Genomic DNA, 19,057 nt, shown 5'->3' with positions numbered 1-19,057 from the left:
ACAAAAATGTGGTAATAATTTAGCGGATGGCTACAAAAGTGAACGTGACAAACAACAAACTGTTAACAACAACAGCGTTAAGCTTAAGCTAAGCTCACCTGCTGTTGCTGCTGCTGCTCTTGTTGTTGTTGCTGGCATGTCGCCATTTTGAAGTGCTTGGCTCTTGCGTTTTAAGTATGGCGTGCCGCAGTGATGGCAAGCTTCCGCTTCCGGTATGGCTGTTGTTATAGCAGTTGGGCTGCAAGCGCACAAATTAGCCAAGCTGCTTTCTAACGTATTGCAGCTGATGTTGTTGCTGTTGTTGTTCACTTACCTGCTGAGTGCCAATATTAAAGGACCGCGTGCACGCTGAGCCTTGAGCCCATTTAATAGCTGTGCATCGCTCAAATGGACATCCTGCAGCCGCAGCGACGACTGCAAAAGGCCAAAAGGCGCATTAGCGAAAAAAAAACAAAAACAAATCGAAATTAAATTTAACTTAAAGCACAGTTGCGCATTTATTGAGTAATAGCGAAACAAGTTGCTTAGGTACTACACACACACACACACACACACTATGAAAAAAAGTGAGTCATACACTTTTGGACACACGTTTGGCGGGCAACGGTGGCGCCTCCGGCTTGGGCTTTGCCCCACGACGCAGCGAACAGAACTTTAGCATTGAATATGGTACAAAATATATGTTATGTGTGTGAAGGCAACAAGCGACACCACAAGACTGACTCGACGGCCAAACAATCTCGACTTCATGTTCGAACAGCAATTTGATGGGCGTTTCTTTCGCCCGGCGATAAGAGCGACAAAGCCAATCATCGCCAGATGAGCGGCGGCTACGCCAGCGCGCAGATGCCACGCCGCTCCATGAAGACCTCCAGACATGTGGCATCCACACGATCGAACAGCAGCGAGCCAAAACGTCGCGCCGTATAGTCCACAATCAGCACCATTTTGCAATTGATGCACTTGTCACGATAGTGAAACAACAGTCCCACCGTCTGGTGAACAATGTGATCCACGAATCCCGGCGCCGAGCGATACACCTGATGATTTCCCATTTCCACAATCGCTCGAGCATTGACAACCACTTTGCTGCGCATGTAAGCGGGCATCACTTCGAGTGTCCTTCGCACTTTCGATTGCGTGTAGAGCAAACGATTCAACGTGTGTCCGGGAGCATTGAAAGTATCGTTGCTATCGCGACGATAGAAGAACACATTGCGAAACACGAAGCCCGAGGTGCGTCCCTCGTCGCATTGCCTCAGATAGTCAGCTAGTGAGTTGTGCTTCAGCGGCATTAGCACCTCATCTAAATCCACGACAGCCGCATAGCGATGATTGTCCACAACATTGGCGCGATAGACGCAATCGTTGAACTGCGCCACAATCCCAGCGTAGTGCACATCGTGCAAATGCGCTTGGACATTCCATTCGAAGACATCCGCCAATCCCAGACGTTGATAGTGATCCAACACGCGACGAACTTCGTCGCTGGCCTCCACGTAGTAGAAGTAAAAGTGTGTGGCGCCTTGCAGGCGATACATTTCCACAAACTCCACGAGTCGCAGCACATTCGAGTAGTTCTCCTGCAGCGGACCGACGCACACGGAAATTGTGGCACGAGATTTGCCAAACATCTCCGTCATGTTGCGTGGATAACTGGAAAATTAATAAGAGATTAATAATCAGAATATAAATTATAAGAAGGTGGGTTGATAAGTAATCGATTCTTTTTTACAAATTATAATTTAGATGGGTTTAATTTACAATTTATGATTTACAACTTTATGATTTATAAAAACTGCGAAAATTTCTAAAAGTTGTTTAAGTTCTAATTTTATATACCAAAAAGTCGGTATATTTTGCATATTGTAGTATATCGATATACCAAAAATATGAAATGGAATATTTAAGAATGTTTTCGGAATATTTGTTTGAAATATTATATGTATATTTAAGTATTTTTTCTTTGTAATTTTTTCGATAATAATACCGCTTCCACATAAATTATGCAAAATGTGAAAGTGATATTATATGTATATACCGAAAAGTATATATATACCGAACAAAGAAGTGCATATATTTGTGATTTATGATCATTTTACCTTCAGATGAATATCTGAGAAGTTGTTTTAAAACTAATTTTATCTGGTACACTATATCTGAATGGAATTTTTACATGTTATCGAAATACCAAATATAGCACTTGGTATATTTAAGTTTTTTCTATATATTATATATAATATATCGCGTTGTTATTCTTAAAATTTGTTTGTGGCTATCTCACTGTCAATCGAATTTAACTTTCTCACTCACTAGAATAATCTAAAGATTCAATTTGAGCTAGAAAATCTCAATGGATGTCACTAACATACTAACACATTACTTATCAGCCCGCCCACGTGACTTAACTCACCTAATCTGTATAAAACTCGGACTTAGATGACTCAGTCGATTGGAGGCATAGCTGAGTGCCACAACTTGTGGCAGCCGCAGCACCGAATTTTTCTTCACGTGCAGCGGACACATGATGCTCCAGGCCGCAAAGCTATTGTTGTGCACATCGTGCATTGCGCCTGCTTCCTCGGCCACAATTTCGTGGCTCGAAAAGTCTGCATAGCGAACTATGCAACTCACCCTCGAGTCGCGCAATCGCTCTGGCAGGATGGCAAAGATGCGCAGGGATCCCACAGTCAACAGTTGCTCATCCAGCTGCACATTGCCTGAAAGGGGAAAAGAATCAGGGTTGAAATATAATTGACAAAACAGTTCAGGTTTTGTACTTATGGCTTCCTTTAGGTTACCAAATAAATCTTGCGCACTTTCTTGTGAAACTACAATTTAATATGGGGTTGGGAATAAAAGGATTTCAGCATAACAAAGAAAGTGTGTATCCCAAAAGAAAACGACACATGTTCGAGAAACATTAACAGACGAGTTTGTTATTACTGGAATAGATAACTACAATCTTATACGCAGGTATAATGTGTCCTTTTTATTCACTATTATTTTAGTATAGGGTAGAAGGTAGAAGTAGAACGCCTACTTACTAAGAGTGTTGGTTTCTTAGGCTGACAATCCGGTATATTTGGCACTTTATGGTATATTTCAAATGTCGTACTATATATCCTATATAGCCTTCGGTATAAATTTAGTACTTTTAATGGTAAATTTAATCAATGAATAGCGGATATCTCAAATCTGAGCACATTCGACTGTAGCTTTTTTAGTTTTTTGTGTTTCTTTTATTTAAGGAAACATAACTCGTAAATTATGACAAATTTTGAATTTTATTTATTTCTGAATTTAATTCGTGTGCGTTTAAGGCTGGCTTCAGTGGCTTCAGATTTATTATAACTACGACTGCATTACTTTTTGTTCGAATAATTGATGGTTCTCACATATAATCTATATTAATTATTATATTATTTAAGACGTATAATGAGCAAATATATTTGTAAATGCCTGACTCCCTTAAAAATAAATTTCAATTTGTTGCTTACAAGTGTTCTATGTAATTTTCTAATCTGTTGAATTAGAAATGCTCAAATTGTACGGTGCCTTTTCTTTTGCATTATACATTTTAGTAATTATATTTAACACTAGCGAAATGTTTATATATGTTATTTAACAAGGTTTAAAAATGAACTATGCTGATCTTTTAGGTTTGACCTTTTGCTATATTTTTTACTTATTGAAATAGAAAGATTAATTTTAAAGAATATGTTTTACATAATAAATCATTTCATTTCCATTCTCAATTGATGCACAATCTACGCCTTGTATCTGATGTGAATATTATCTTTTTTATTTAATAAATTTCTTGCATTTATTTATAGTTATTATTTTGATTAAAACATTTCTCTATTTGTATTTATAAATTTCACGAACTTCATTCATTTTCTCTCTTACTACTTTTCAATTTGTTATTAAACACTCACGTATGATATCAGTGCGCACATCGAAGTAGGCTGAGAATATCTCATGCCTCAAAGTTGTGTTGCCAATGCGTCGCCAGCTGTTGTTGTAGTTCCAATGTGGATTCGGTTTCTCATAGATGAGTTGTCGCTGCAGCAGCTTGAGATCATCGCGCAGGCGTTCGTTCTGCAAATGTGAAAAGAGATTATCCCAGAGTCAAAGCATAATCACACACACTTTCTCACACACACACACATAGAACAGATACTTTTGATAGAGACTCACAATTGTTGTGCGCATGGAGATATAGAATAGTATTAGCATGGTGCATGCCACGAGACCCGAGAGCGTAAAGTAAACATATTGAAAACGATTCTCTTGCGCCGCCAGCATTTTCACAACATATATCCCGATTTCATATATACATATATGATTCTTAATGTATATGCACCACTGTATAAATGTATGTTCTCTTTTTCTTTTTTGTCTCGACTTTTGAATTTAAATTAATTTAATTTGTTTCTAAGCGAACGTGACCTTGAGTGGCGCACGCAGCCGTAGTAACCACTTGAAGCACTGTTCTATATATCTATCCTCTTGGTCAATAACTGTCGATGTCCAGGTGTGAATTACAGTTATGCGACTTGTGCGCCAAGCTGCCTACTCGTGACTACCACAAGTGTCATGCTGCTCAGGAGTCGCCATCGCCATCGCCAACGGCATCGGCATCGCAATCGCCATCGTCTCAGCTGGCGTCGCTGTTTGTTTATTTTCAAACGTCGCCAACTGCGACGCCAACAGCGACGTCGACGCCGACGTTAACGACGACGCCGTCGCCAAACCCCCCAAAGCAACTCCTGTTGCTTGTTTTGTTGATGGGCGGCCATCGATTAACGATAACATGCTTAGCAGCAGGGGCAAGTTCTGGTTCAAAGTGCCACCAGCGGGTGAGAAAGGGAGGGGGTGATAAGAGGGAAGGGAAGGGGAGGCATTTACAACGAGCGCATAACAACAAAACTCGCGCGTCTTTCAGTGTCATCATCGAGGGCTGTCCCCAACCTCGGCATTCTTTGTTCAAACTAAAGCCAACTATTCAGCTACACTCATCAAAATAATTGCTTGAATTATGTGGAATACGACAATAAAAAGCAAGTTCTAATTGGGACATTATTCACACACAAAAAACTTTCAAAAGATTTCAATTTCTTTTTTTAATGACATTAGCTGAAAGCGAACACAAATAAAAGAAAAATCTATTAAAGAAATAAATTTGAATATTGTGAAGGAAACAATAATGTAAAATATAAAATGATCTACCAGAAATATGCTAAATTAATAATAATAGATAAGTCCATTTTCATATTTAGATGCAATACAAAATATATTTTTGGAAAATGCTATAAAAGTATGCAAAAATAATAATAATAAGTAAATAACTTTGGAATATTCAGAAGGAAACAATTAAAGGAGTATCCAAATATTTTGATTTATAAGAAAAAATAATTAAAAATATTTGCAATAGAAAAACTTGCATAGCAAGAGTATTGTTGAAATTATAACTTATTCAGACACATTTTTCTTGGCATCAATTGCAATAGGCAATAAATCTGAATTGTCATAAACATGGCAGAGCTGTCAAGTAAATCTGTTTGGTTGTCCGTCAAAAAATAATTTAAAATAGAAATATATATAAATATTATAGAGAGCTAACTTATAAAATAGCTACATGAAAGAATAATGACTTAATTTTTGTAAAAAATGAAATTCAGTGAACGGATTAAAGATTTGAATTGCAGAAAAATTAATAAACTGTCATAATTAGATTTATTAAACTTTGATTTGATATATCTTTAAGAAAAACACGTAAATAGAATTTAAGAATTCAGTAATACGAATTTTTATTTTAAAATTAATTTACCAAATTCATATTCATCACAAAAATCTTTGAACTAAAAATAAACATGTGAATTTTTAAGCTTGTCTTAAGAACCTAAGAAGTTAAGGAGTTACGTATAACGATAGAAATCTGACCTATACAATAACTGCAGAAAAGGATCACGAATTAAACATTGTATAAAATGAAGTTACATTTACGGATTAAAGATTTAAATTGTACCAAAAAGAAAGGAGAATAAAATAAAAAAAAAACTAAATTTCGATCGTTGAAAAAATAAAATGTTATTCATAATTTTTATATAAAACTATTTGTTGGTATTTTAATTAATTTTGGAATATTTTATTTGTAACTTTAAAAAGTAGCTTCGCTGTGAAATTGAAACTCTTTTAACACTTCTCAGTCACAAAATGTTTGCAGTGCTTTTTGCAATTGCAAAACTTAATCCATATTTGCACATTCAGCTAATGTCATTAGTTTTTATTGGATTTTAATGCGATTTTCTCTATGGTTGGGCATTATTTTTGCGAGTGTTTGTTTTGTGGTTTGTTCGCAAACACACACGCTGACCTGCCGCAGTCGCAATACGCAAATGATGATGACACCCACGCACTCACACACACATACACACACACAAACATAGAGAAGCACTCCACTCCCTCACACAGACGCAGACACAGACACAGACACAGACACTGAGAGAGAGTGGGGCACAACAAGTGTCTGGGGCAGGACTCTAGCGACGCGTATGCAACAAGTTAATCAACGTACGTTTCGCATGAAACTGGCGCCATTGGCGACTCTCTGTCCTCGCGTCATCCGCTGTCGCCAGCAGCAGCGTCAGCTGCGCAGTCAGCGTCGACGTAGCCTTGCTCATTGTCAGTGTATTAGTGCGAGTTGTTGGGGGCAGCGTCGATTTATATGTCTCTGTGTTAGTGGCATGTAAACGCACTTCAATTCAACATGAGTCGACTTTATAAATTGTAGGTTTTGTTTCTCAATTGGAGTGCTCCACTAACACTGTGCGGGGGTGTGTGTGTGCGTGTGTCCCTCAATAAGTATGTATGTCTGTGTGTATGAGGCATTATAAATTTAAGCTATTTTTGAATAGAATATATAGAAGAAAAAATATATATTTATATACTTGTTCCAAAACTCTTAATACATTTGTCTTAGCTGTCCAATAGAAAAATTATTATTTGCTCTGTGGCTACAGATGTAAATATATATAGATTATATATACACGATATTTATGTTGTATCTGTGTTTGTTCAGTAAATTAATTTGCTGTTGTTTATCATTGCCAAGCACCCTGGGCTGCAAGCACAACTTATTTTTTAATCTTAACAAAACTCAAAAAATTCTGAATTAAAAAAAAAATTTAAATATGTTATAATAATTTAGATAATTAAATTTGTAAATAAATAAAAAATTTGATCAATTTAAAAATAATTTTAAAATTTGATAATGTTTGAAATTTTGAAAATTTAAATAGATATCTAATAATACTTAAAAAATATAAATATGATACAAATTGTAAAATATTGTTGTGTGTACTTGGAATTCAAAAAATAATAATAATATCACAGTTTCTTAAATACTGAATTTACTGTCTTTTAAAATAAAACAATAATAATCTATGTATATTTGAAAATGTTGTGTTTATTACCCACTTAAAGATTTGTTTATATTATAAATGAAAATGATGTTGCCTGCCTGGTTAAAAAATCAATAGTATTCTATATTTGAAAATTCTGATTTTATTTTAATTTTAAAATTTTAATAATACTCAGAATTTCCCAAATAATGTTGAGTTTAATATCCATATAAGAATAATAACACTTAATAATGTGTTTACTTTCAGTTTTTCGACATTAGCATTTAAATAGACACAATATAATTAGAAATGAAAGTGTCACTATGACTGAAACATATTACTTTCCCAATTAGAATTCAATAATTTATTAAATTTTTAAATAAGGCGATATTGACTTTCCGTTTAAAATAATGTTGTATTTCAATAAAAACGCTAAAATGATACATGAAAGTGTCACTATGACTAGCACATATTACGTTTACTGATTAATTTCTTAATATTCGCACCACTGTGCAGTAGGCGGTTTTTGGGGCACTTTCCAATGAGAAAACACGAAACGTTTTCATTTCGAATAAGAAAGAAAAACGGGCTGCTTCGATTCATTTGAATTAATTTTTCATTTCATTAAGCACGCAAAAGATTTTCACTTGAATATGACAATATGTTGCCAGAGGGAAACCCCTCTCTCTCGCTCTCTCTGCCTTTCTCTCTCTCTCTCTCACGTTCTTTCTCTCTGTCGGAAAATGAATTTAAAATACTTATAACTTACACGCAGAAATGAGTGTTCGTAGAGTATGAAGAAGTAAATAAATACAACTAAACACAGAAAATGGTTCAACTTTGGCCGATACGATAGACGAAACATTTTCAACGCTTGCCCGTTACAGCAAACATGACTTTAACAACTCGCGAGCCAGGTGAGAACTGGAATCAATATCGAGTCGAATTCATTGTGTCACCTTATCATGCAGTCAACTGATAAGAGCTCTTATCAGTGAGGTGTGCGCTCTCAATGGACTGCGTAAGATAAAGTTAATAGTTAATATTGCCTTTACCTGAGTGCTTGATCGATTCGGCTTTAATGCAGCTGTCGCTCCTCTTCTCCTTTACACTTTTACTTTCACACAATAAAAAAAGGAAAGCCCGCATTTGAGCAGTAGCTATTCGAATGCCATAAAATTCGATAGTCAGCAACCAGCATAATTGTCAAGCTGCCCACCAGTAGCCAAATGTCTGACGCAGTCGCATTAATCTCACCCCAAAAGAAAAAAGAAAAAGGAACTGTGTGAAAAGCTGGCAAATCTCCCTTAGCACAGCGTGAGAAAATGTGTTTTGGCAGATCAGTGCCAAAGGGAAGTTTAAGGAGAAAATCTTGACTGCTTTAATATGCACTCCACTAAAAAAAAAGCGTATCAACTGGTTGTTATTTTCCCATACACCACAAAAAACTATACCATTAATAATTAACCATTCCCATACACTTTATGTTGGAGAGTTCGCGATCTTGCCGTGTTGGCGGTGGTGGCATTTACTTTATTTTTATACCCGCTACCCATAGGGTAGAAGGGTATTATAACTTTGTGTATGTAACAGGCATAAGGAGGCGTAAAGTATACTTATTCTTGATCAGTGTCAACTAGACTAGACTAGTCTGTCTGTCTGTCCGAATAAAGACCTATTCAGATCTCAGAGACTATAAGAGATAGAGTTATAATTTTTTCCAACAGCATTTGTTATGTTGCATGCAGATCAAGTTTATTTCAAATTTTTTCCATGCCCACTTCCGCCTTTACAAATTGGCAAAAATCGAATAACAAGCGTAAATTTATAGAGTTGAATTTAATAATAACTATAGTCTTAGTGATTCCTGAAAATTTGATTGCGATCAGATAAGAATTATTGACGTTATTAAAGAAATACTTTTGTAAGGGCAAAAGCGCCTACTTAATAGGGTTAAGTTGCTTTGGCTGACAATCAGATATATATTTTACTCTATAGAATATCTTGAATGTACTACTATATTATTATACCAAATATACAATTTGACATGTTTTTTAGAAGTATATTATTATAATAACACCGCAATATTTTTCTTTTATTGAAAATGGGTAGCGGGTATCTCACAGTCGAGCACACTCGACTGCAGCCTTCTTACTTGTTTACCCTCCACCAGCAGCAGCAACAGCACCAAAGGCACCACCACCATAGGCACTTAGCAACAACAACTCTTGGGATCGTGTGCATGACATACCAGCATAAACACATTTCCATTTCAATAGAGACCATGAGCTCGTATATCTTCGGAACCCCTAGCTCAGCTGAACCAGGAAACCCAAAGCAAAGGGCACGCCTGCGTTCTGGTCGCACAACATTTTCATTTCATGCGAAAGTATTTTTCAATTGTTGAGTTGCCCCTATTGTGTCAGAATTTTTGCTTTATTTGGTGGTGGGTTTCGAATGTCGGCCTTTTACTATAAATAGCCAGACGATCTGGCAGTCGAGCACAGTTCAGTTTGGAGTTTAACCAAGTGCAGAGCCACAAGCAATCAAAAAGAATTTTTAAGTGCCACAGCCACAAAGTAAAGCAACAGTATTAAAGAAGAGAGAACAAACAATTTAACAGGCGGCTGAGCCGTCGCCGAGTTCAAGGTGGCGGCCAGCTTGGAAATACAAAAAAAAAGTACAGTTTGAATATAAAATGAAATATTTAAATTTAATTTGTGAAAATCTTAAACAACGTTGAATTGCTGTAAGTATGCTTAAAAGTTGCCACAACTAAAATTCTTTAATTAAACAATTAATTTTTATGCAGCTGGCAGCATTTAAAAAATCTTATGAAATGAAAAGAGAACGCTCAATGGCACCAACTGCTTTGAAGAAATACTTCATGAGAGTTTAACAAATCACTCTTTTAAGAACTCAACAAAGCATTTGTCTGAGGATTGAAGAAAACACTCAAGGCTCAACTCTTCTTTGAGAGAGCATTGAAAAACATACTTTGAAAACTCAACAAAACAATCTTTGGAGAAGTTAAGAAAACACTCTTATGAAAACTCAACAAAACATTGTCTGAGAAATGAAGAAATAACTCGAAGGCTTAAGAAAATGTGTCTATGAGAGCTCAAGACAACTCTTCTTTGATAGAGCAACAAAAAACATTCTCATGAAAACTCAACAAAACAATCTTTGGAGAAGTTAAGAAAACACTCTTATGAGAGCTCAACAAATCACTCTTATGATAACTCAACAAAACATTTGTCTGAGAATTTAAGAAAACACTCAACAGCTCAGGAAAATATTCTTTTGAGAGCTCAACAAATCCGTCGTAGAAGACCTCAACAAAATGTTTGATAGCTATAAAAATTACGCTTATGAGAACTCAACGAAAATGTCTCAGCAAGCTAACCCCAAACATGAAAACTTAACATTTATTTACAACTAATAAGTACTATCAACGACGTGTTTGACTCACACAACTAGCCAAATACTGAGTCACCTTCGTCAGTTCGTCATTTCGGATCATCTATGTATCTTCGTATGGCCACAATTCTGGAGCTAAGCAACAAGCAAGCATTTCTTATCAGAGACGTTGCGACAATATTTGTGTAGTTTCCAGAGAAATGTCATAAGAACGCGACACGAACGATTTCCATTAATTTTTTGTGCCTTTTTTAGTTTGAATTTTCGGTTTCGATTGCTGTTTTTTGTTAACTTTCGTTATAAAGCTATAAATTTGTTGGTCTAACAATATCCTTGTTGAAAGTTTCCACCAAAAAAAGAAAAAATCAATTTCAGAAATAATTATTAATTACTTAAAAAATCCCAATGTAAAATCGCGAAATTTTTAACGATGTATATTGCCAATATCAGGCGTGTTTTTGTTACAATTGAAAAAAAAAAAACAAACAAAATATTTGTTAATAATTTAAGTTTAAAAAATCCTATTTTTTACAATTTTCATTTGGTAAGTTTTCAATTTTATTTTTATCATTTGTGTTTCGTTATGTTTCAAGTTTCGTTTTCAACATTGGTTTCTTTACAATTTAATTTATGGGTAAGTTTTTATTTTAATGTCTTATTTTCGTTCCTCTTTTTTATTATTATGTTGTATTCTTTTTAATTCTTTTTTATTACTATATTATTATATTTCTTATTCAAAAGATATTATTATTTAATGTATTTTTTCAAGTTTATTTCACATTTTTTACAAATATTTAAACATATATTTTTTTAATATTAAAAATTTTACATAATATTTTCATATATTATTTTGATTTTGTTTAAGTTTTTCCGTTATTTATTTTATCATTAATTTATTTCGCAAGAATGTTTTTTTAGCTTAATTTATTTTCATTATGATTTATTTACTGCCTTTTAATTATATCCTTAACTTTTTCTCAAGTTTTACATTTGTTGTTTTTTTAAGAATTTTTGATTTATTAAATTTGTATACTTTTTGCTTCAAAATTTTCGTTAAAATTATTATTTTCAATTTTATTAAATTTTTTAAATAAATTTTAATTTTTTTTTTTTAAGAATGTTAATTTATGAAGTATTTATTTTAAATTCAATGTTTCAAAAGTAGTTCTTGATTTTTGTTATTTTAATGATTTTCAATTTTACTTTTCTTTTAAATAAATTTATTTTCTTTAATAATTTGTGAAACTTAATTTTATTATTTTTCGTTTCATTTATTATTGTCTGTTTGTTTTAAAATATTGTTCTTATTTTATAATCTTTTTTTATATATATTTTTTTATTGTTTTCTCTTTTACATTTAAAATATTATTTATATTATTTTTTTAGTTTAATGTAATTTATATTTTTAAAATACATAATTTTTCGTGATATTATATTTCAATATTTTATTTTTTGGTCTCAGTTATTTTATTATTTTGTTTCATATAGATTGTTTTTATAATTTCGGTTGTTTATTCGTTTTTATTTTCATGTTCCTAATTTGTATACTTACATTTTTTTTATATATTTTTTTAGTTATTTTACATCATATCTATTTAATTTTATATCCTTCGGTTTATTTGAAATCTGGTACTTTGATTTCTTTTATTTCAATCATTAAATATTTTTTAATTATTTATGATTTCTATTATTTTATTATAATTTATGATGTCTTGATTATGATACAACATTTTTTAAATTATTTTTGTTTTCCATTAAATTTTTTTATATTTTGATTTCTTGATAATGATATGAAAGGGTTGCCCATGCCATAAAAATAAAGAATAAAAATTTATGTTTTTCTAACTAATTTTGTTTTTTAATATTTATTTACTTTTTAAAGCTTTTTCGATAATTATTTCATTTATATACACATTTTTATTTCTTTTCCCTTGCCCAATCTTTTAATTAAAATAAAGAGTTTATTGAAATGTTCCAACTTTCACTGGGCTTATTTTTATAAATTTGGTTTTATAATATGATTTTTGTTATTATTTTGTTCAGTTTTTGTCATATAATTTCTTTTCGATTATTCACTTTGTTCATGCCCATATTAGTAATAATAATAATTATAATGAAATTTGTTTTCCAAGTTAAACTGGGCCAATTTTATAAAACTATTTGATAAGCTTTGTCTGTTCAGCGCTGACAACAAACAATAATAAAATAATTAATAAATAATTTTAACAATAAACTGTACTTCCAATGCTAAATTTGAATGGTTTTTCTTTGGGGAGAATTAATGAATCAGCTTTGAATTAGTTTTTGAGAATCCTTTTGAATTGTTTATTGAGCAAAATCGCTTCGGCGTGCCACACATAAATATTTCATTTAGTTTTATAATGTTATGTTAGCTTAGGAATTAGGACATAAATAGATGAAATTAAGTTAAAGCCACGCCAATGAGGCTGCTGCGATTGCGGTGGGAGGGTGACATTTTGTTTGCCTCCTTTTCTTTTTCGATCATCACTTTGTTGCCTTGTCCTTGACGTTGTCATTGAGCTGAGACTCGTTGGGGGCAGGCGCTGTTTGTGCCGCAGCCGCTGGCATTTTGTGGCCACCACCATCACCACCCGGACCATCACCATTTGGGTTAGCGGCATCGCTTTGACTCTCCGGGACGGCATTGCTGTCCCGATCGAACAGATAGCTGCCGCCTAATGGGCGAGGTCGGCCACCATAGGAAGAGCTACAAGGGGCGATAAGAGAGCAAGCCTATCTTAATGATTTTAACAATTCGCGGCAGCTTCAACGCGCTACAACAAAGACGAGAGACTGCGAAACTGGGTGAGCTGAGTGTGTGTGAACGGGTGTGTTTGAGTGTGTGTGTGTGTGTGTGGCAGCACCCACTGCAACTTACCTCTGCGCATCACGCTCTCTATCCCGCCCGCCGCCAACTCCACTCGCCACGCCGCTGCCTGCCACACCTGCAGCACCGTTGCTGCCACTTCCACTGCCCCCGTTGCCGTTGCTGCCACCGCGTGAACTCTGCTTATCCTGATCACCGAGGTAGGTCCAACCACCCTGACTCAAGGGTTTGTCACCGGCCATGACGCTGGTGTGGCCACCGCGATAGCCATCGCTGCCAATGGCCGAGGAGGAGACTTTGGTGCCGCGATCGCCGTAGGGACAATTGCTGATCAGTGGGCCGCAGGGCGAGGCGGGGGAGGCGGGCGAGGAGTGCGACTGGGCGCGTTCGCGATCGTAGAACGGATGCGAGCCGGAGCGACTGTCATCGTCATCGCCGGCAAAGTAATAGCCACGCCCCGAATTATCGAAGCCCGACTGTCCTCTGCTTTGGCGTTTCAAAAGGTGCGTTGTTTTGTGCAGTTGTAGTTGTTTTGTAGTTGTTGCAGTTGTTGTTGTTAGGGTTTTGAAAGGACAGTACAGTAACAGTGGGTGAAGAGGTGCAAGATTTTAGTTCCAAGTTTTGAGTTCAAGTTCAAGTTCGAGTTCGATTTGAAGAGCGTAGAGTATCCAGAGTTCATGTTTAATGTGTGCGATTAGTAGACATTGACATTGTTGTTGTTGTTGTTGTTGTAGTTGTTGTTATGTTGTAGTTGTTGTTGTTGTTGTATGTAAGTAAAAAGCGCAAGAGCGTTAAAAATGACAACAAAGTTTACACAATGGTGAGTAAGCATTAAGCATTTAAAGAGCATCTTTAAGTATAGTATGAATAGAAAGTAGGATAGCGATACCTGTAGGTCTCATCCCAAGGACGATAGTTGCGAAAATCATACCTTGAATAGTAGCGATCGTACGGATCATATTTGTCATAGCTGTTGTACGCGGTCCGTGAGCGATCATAATAACGATCTGAAAAAAAATTCGGATTAATATTAAGCCAAGTCTAATGTTTTAAAAAGAAAATCTTTACGTACTTAACAAGTTTAGTAATAATAATATTTCAATCAACATTGATTTACACAATTCGCGAAACCCCGAAACTAGTTAGCTTAATAATTCAAATATTCATATGTACAACTGTGAACATTGAAATAGCAGTGCTTACAATCTATACGTTTAAAACTGAAAAGTACTATTTTAAGCACAACAATGAATCAAAATTTAGGCATAATTTGTTTAATTCTGGATAATTCAATATTTTAGAGAATATGGATAATAACAAAAGAAAATTGATGTTCATTGAAATAGCAGTGTTCAGATAAATAGAAAAATATTTAAAATACCTTATAAATAACTTAATCCCGATAAATGACGATTAATATAATATAATTTAAGTAATCAAAGCCTTATATTTCATATTGTACCCAAAAATAAAATTAAAAAAAAATAATACCAACATATTAAAGGTTTTTTTTTAATTAGATTAAGCTTGTGTGAACGAGTTTGCAAAATCATTAATTTAGATAAATGAGGACAATATTGAATAATCTTAGAAAGTGATTTCATTGAATTTTAAATTTGAGATCAATAAATTTAACTTTGCAATAGGAACCGGTGCACAAATTACCTTACGAAGGCAATGCAAAAATTTAAAAAAATGTTTTAATATTTCAATAAATTTGAATACAAATATTGCTTGTATAAACTTTGCATAATTCATTCTACTATTGTTAAGCAGTTCACATCATTTATTTGCGATATCTGTCTTAAATAGAACAAATGAAAATCACTTTTAAAAAATTTAGATGATTAGCTAAGCAAAGTGTTCAAAGTATATACCGGTTCAATTAAAATGCTGAAGCAATAAATTAAAAAGTGGCAAATGATATTTAGCTTAAACTCTAGAAAAGTAATCAGAAATATGTTATTTGCAGATAAAAATATTAAAAAATATGGAACAAATATTCAGAAAATAGTTACTTGCCAAACAAATATTTTTCAAAACTACTCAATTGATATGGCTATATGAATAACAACAATATAAATATTATATGTTTTAAATATTATGTTTTAGAATATAAAATTAAAATTTAAATCAATATAAAGAATATTCATAAATAAGTTTTTGACAACCAAATATTTTTTAAACATGGCTCTATCATTAATAACATTTTTAAATTATGTTTTAGGTCAATATAATGAGTATTTAGAAAAAAGTTATTTGTAATCAAATATATTGTAAAAGTATGTACTAAAAGTGGTTACAATTACCATGAATACCTAACATATATTACATTTAAAAGCTGCCTTTTACTACTACATTAAATACAAAATATAATCAATTAAGCAGTCAATTGTTTCCATCACCCTTACTTACCCCTTGAATTGTCACTGTAGCGATCACCATAATAGCGATCTCTGCTGTCGTAGGCAGCGTAGCCACCATAACCACCACCATAACCAGATCCGCGATCGTAGGATCCTCGTCGGTAGTAATCATCGTAGCCACGTCCCTCGTAGCGATCATAAGTGCGCGGCGCATAGCGATCATCGCGACCATAGTAACGATCATAGTCACGATCGCGACCAGCACCACGATCATCATAACGATCATAGGAATAATACCACGAAGCGCTGCGAGGATCGTCGCCAGAGCGACTCGAGTAACCGCCATAACGATCGCTGCCCGAGCTATAATAACGATCCTCGTAGCAGCGCACGCAACGCGACTGACGACTCTTGCCACGCAGCACAGAGTCGAGGACACCAACTGGGGCACTCAGTGACTTGACATCCTTGGGCGAAGCACTTCGCGCCTCAGGGCCCAGACCAGAGCCTTGGACAGAGACGACGGCCAGGCAGAGTAGCTGAAAGAGTAGCAGATGAGTTGCATGATCATTAGCTGATTGTTTATGGATAGATTTCACAGTTCGTCGATCAACTGGGCCAAAGCCCTCACAAGCTGAGACTCCAATCATAATTGAGCCGCGTATTAAAGTGCTGGTCGAAATACAAAAGCCACATGTGTAGAAATCATCAGCAGCGTCATTATCATCATTAAAAATGGACACTCGGGCGCCAGCGAGCGTGAAATATGATCAATGCTGAACTCCGTTCGCTTCTCCCCCTCTCTTTTACCTTTCCCCCCGTTGATTATGCAATAATATAGCATAGATTAGGGCTCAAATGGTGACCAACAACACCTCCAAATGCTCGCATTTAATTTGGAAAACAAACAATAGAAGTACGAGCAATGAAAAAAAAAGTTGGCTCAAATAAAACTCATATTCGTATGCATAAAGTAGCATTGACATCATTTTGTTTTCATTCATGGCCTGCAGAATTGAACTCATAAAGCTCGCTATGAAACCACACACACATTGCCCCCTTCCCCCCGCTGACTACGACAGAAAGTGGTAAATAAAAACCAAATATAACCAGAGAGTTAATCATGAATGTGTGTGGTGAGCTCTCCGCCACGCTTTGTTAGTCAAGCATCAGGAACAACTTCCGCTCTGGGGTCGAGACTGGCCCAAAACTCAAAAAAAAAGTAAAAAACTGGCCAATCTCTGTATGTGGATCTCGCAACTTGTGACTTGTCGCTTTATTAGAATAATTATTATATATTTTTTTTATTCGAAATAACCACAAACGAGACGAATGAACAGCAAATTATTTGAAAATTCTACATATTCCATGGCTTGCGGCCATAGGTCGTTGCCATCGACAATTTCAGTTAGAATTATACAGACAACTATTTATTTTTGTTGTATTTTTTGACATTTACGTAATATTATAATCATTAATACTCATTTCCATAATTATTGCATCATAAGGCAAACAGTTACGCACATGGATTTCACTAATAGCTATTACCCTAGGGGTAGGTCAGCGATGGAATCACAAGCTAACCATCTGCAAATATCATCTACAAATTACTCTCACCCATTATTGGGATTATAATCTGACTATCTTCATATATCATCTAGAAATTACTCTCACTCATTAGGCATAAATCTAGTTTAATGTTGAATTTTAATATAAATCTTTCCTTTGTCTATAACTTTTTGCTATCATCTTATAACGCGTACTTAACGATTTTATTATGTCTGAGTTGTATATTAGTTAAACTTCTGAATAATGCTGACTAAGCTAAATATAAAACACATAATTCTTTTTTATGGGCTTTATACTACGACAAATATGTATGAGTATCATTTTATTATTTATAGTAATACAAATTAAGAAATATGTGATTAAAATATTTTTCCTAATGATACCATAAATATTCAATGGAATTTATTTGTAATCATATTCATAGTTTTTCAAAAGGTGAACGATTTCTATTACCTAATTGGTTTTTTAGCCTTTTGCAATTACATACATAACTCAAAAGTCTATTCCCTGATATATTAAATATACATCGTAATAAAATATTTCTTTACTTTAAAATGCTTCTTGAATTTATTCTGAAATTTTAGGAACCGACACTAAAGATAGTTTTCTTTGACATTTTCAATTCTTTTTTGTTAAGTAACAAAACCTATACAAAATCATATTTAGTAGATTCCATAGTATATAAATTCCTATTGTGTATTTTCAACTAAAAAGTATTTTATCTTTTTTTTGCAAAACTTTTTGAAAATATCATTTGATACTTTAAGATCTATATTATCTATTTGCATTTTTTTTTGTAAAATAAATCTAACATTCTTTGAGGCTTTTTTAAAATATCAGACAACAGCTTAATAAATGTTCCAACTCATTGCAGTTTTTTATAATTTGCTATTCAATTCCATTAATTTTTTAAACAATTTACACAATATGTTTCAAAAATGCAAAATTCAATTATCCATTTGTACTTCTATAATGCTTTAAACTTTTCAAATTTAACAGATCACTTCAATATTTGTAAATGTAACTCACCAATTGTATAAAAATGTGCATTTTGAAATTGTTTCACTTGTAAGTTGTAAAATCACTAGCACAAAACTTGATGTGAGGCACGTGTTGTGCCCTTTCGATCTGCGTTTAACACTATAGATAGTTAGGGGTTCACAATCCTTTAGAAATATGTTGGCTCGACGTGTTGCTGGCAACAGAATTGAAATCACGAATGTGCTGTTCAGGCTGGAGACCGAGGTATTTATTTGAAACTGCCGCCAAGTTCGTTGGAGCGCGTTTTGTGTTAGAACCGAATCCGAGACCAAAAATAACTCGCAGAGAGACGCACTGAAGCGCGAGATCATATGGAGCGACCGAAGAGAGAGACTAGAGAAGAGGAGGGGAACTGAAACAGGTCTGCGTTTGGGTTTTGCTTGTGGCACTGAAGTGCGGGCGGCGTT

At 34.3% G+C, this 19,057-nt stretch overlaps 2 protein-coding genes across 9 annotated transcripts; both read right to left on the bottom strand.

The window, feature by feature from the left end:
- Positions 1-472: 472 nt before the first annotated feature.
- LOC117569261 (uncharacterized) lies at positions 473-8,313 on the bottom strand. Of its 2 annotated transcripts, none has more exons than XM_034250362.2 (4): positions 8,176-8,313; positions 3,939-4,101; positions 2,414-2,720; positions 473-1,656 (listed from the first exon to the last, which is right to left on the bottom strand). In XM_034250362.2, the coding sequence occupies exons 1-4, from the start codon at positions 8,269-8,271 to the stop codon at positions 831-833; spliced, it is 1,392 nt and encodes a 463-aa protein (XP_034106253.1). In that variant the 5' UTR covers positions 8,272-8,313; the 3' UTR covers positions 473-830. The 2 variants fall into 2 exon arrangements, with proteins under 2 accessions (XP_034106253.1, XP_034106252.1); XM_034250361.2 differs by lacking the exon at positions 8,176-8,313 and adding an exon at positions 4,201-4,652.
- Positions 8,314-13,129: 4,816 nt separating this feature from the next.
- On the bottom strand, positions 13,130-18,816 carry LOC117569731 (hornerin). 7 transcript variants are annotated; one of them, XM_052004151.1, is made up of 5 exons: positions 18,639-18,816; positions 16,090-16,579; positions 14,564-14,681; positions 13,726-14,157; positions 13,130-13,554 (listed from the first exon to the last, which is right to left on the bottom strand). In XM_052004151.1, exons 1-5 carry the CDS (start codon positions 18,657-18,659, stop codon positions 13,332-13,334), a joined length of 1,284 nt encoding a protein of 427 aa, XP_051860111.1. In that variant the 5' UTR covers positions 18,660-18,816; the 3' UTR covers positions 13,130-13,331. The 7 variants fall into 7 exon arrangements, with proteins under 7 accessions (XP_051860111.1, XP_034106896.1, XP_034106898.1 ...); XM_034251005.2 differs by having other exon boundaries at positions 14,606-14,681; XM_034251006.2 differs by having other exon boundaries at positions 13,426-13,580.
- Between the last annotated feature and the right edge of the window lie 241 nt (positions 18,817-19,057).

The sequence above is a fragment of the Drosophila albomicans genome, chromosome 3 (genome assembly GCF_009650485.2).
Source record: "Drosophila albomicans strain 15112-1751.03 chromosome 3, ASM965048v2, whole genome shotgun sequence".
NCBI lineage: Eukaryota > Metazoa > Arthropoda > Insecta > Diptera > Drosophilidae > Drosophila > Drosophila albomicans.
Note: the sequence above shows the minus strand (reverse complement) of the source record. Positions and strands in the feature narration are given on the sequence as shown.

Excerpts from the sequence above, each read along its gene's own strand:
- LOC117569261 (XM_034250361.2), bottom strand. The coding sequence starts at position 4,308 with ATGCTGGCGGCGCAAGAGAATCGTTTTCAATATGTTTACTTTACGCTC. Across the intron at positions 2,721-3,938 it reads TGTGCGCACTGATATCATAC|GCAATGTGCAGCTGGATGAG; the intron begins GTGAGTGTTTAA and ends TTCCCCTTTCAG. Across the intron at positions 1,657-2,413 it reads CCGAGTTTTATACAGATTAG|TTATCCACGCAACATGACGG; the intron begins GTGAGTTAAGTC and ends TTAATTTTCCAG.
- LOC117569731 (XM_052004151.1), bottom strand. The coding sequence starts at position 18,659 with ATGCACATTTTTATACAATTG. Across the intron at positions 16,580-18,638 it reads TGCACATTTTTATACAATTG|CTACTCTGCCTGGCCGTCGT; the intron begins GTGAGTTACATT and ends CTACTCTTTCAG. Across the intron at positions 14,682-16,089 it reads CTACAGTGACAATTCAAGGG|ATCGTTATTATGATCGCTCA; the intron begins GTAAGTAAGGGT and ends ATTTTTTTTCAG.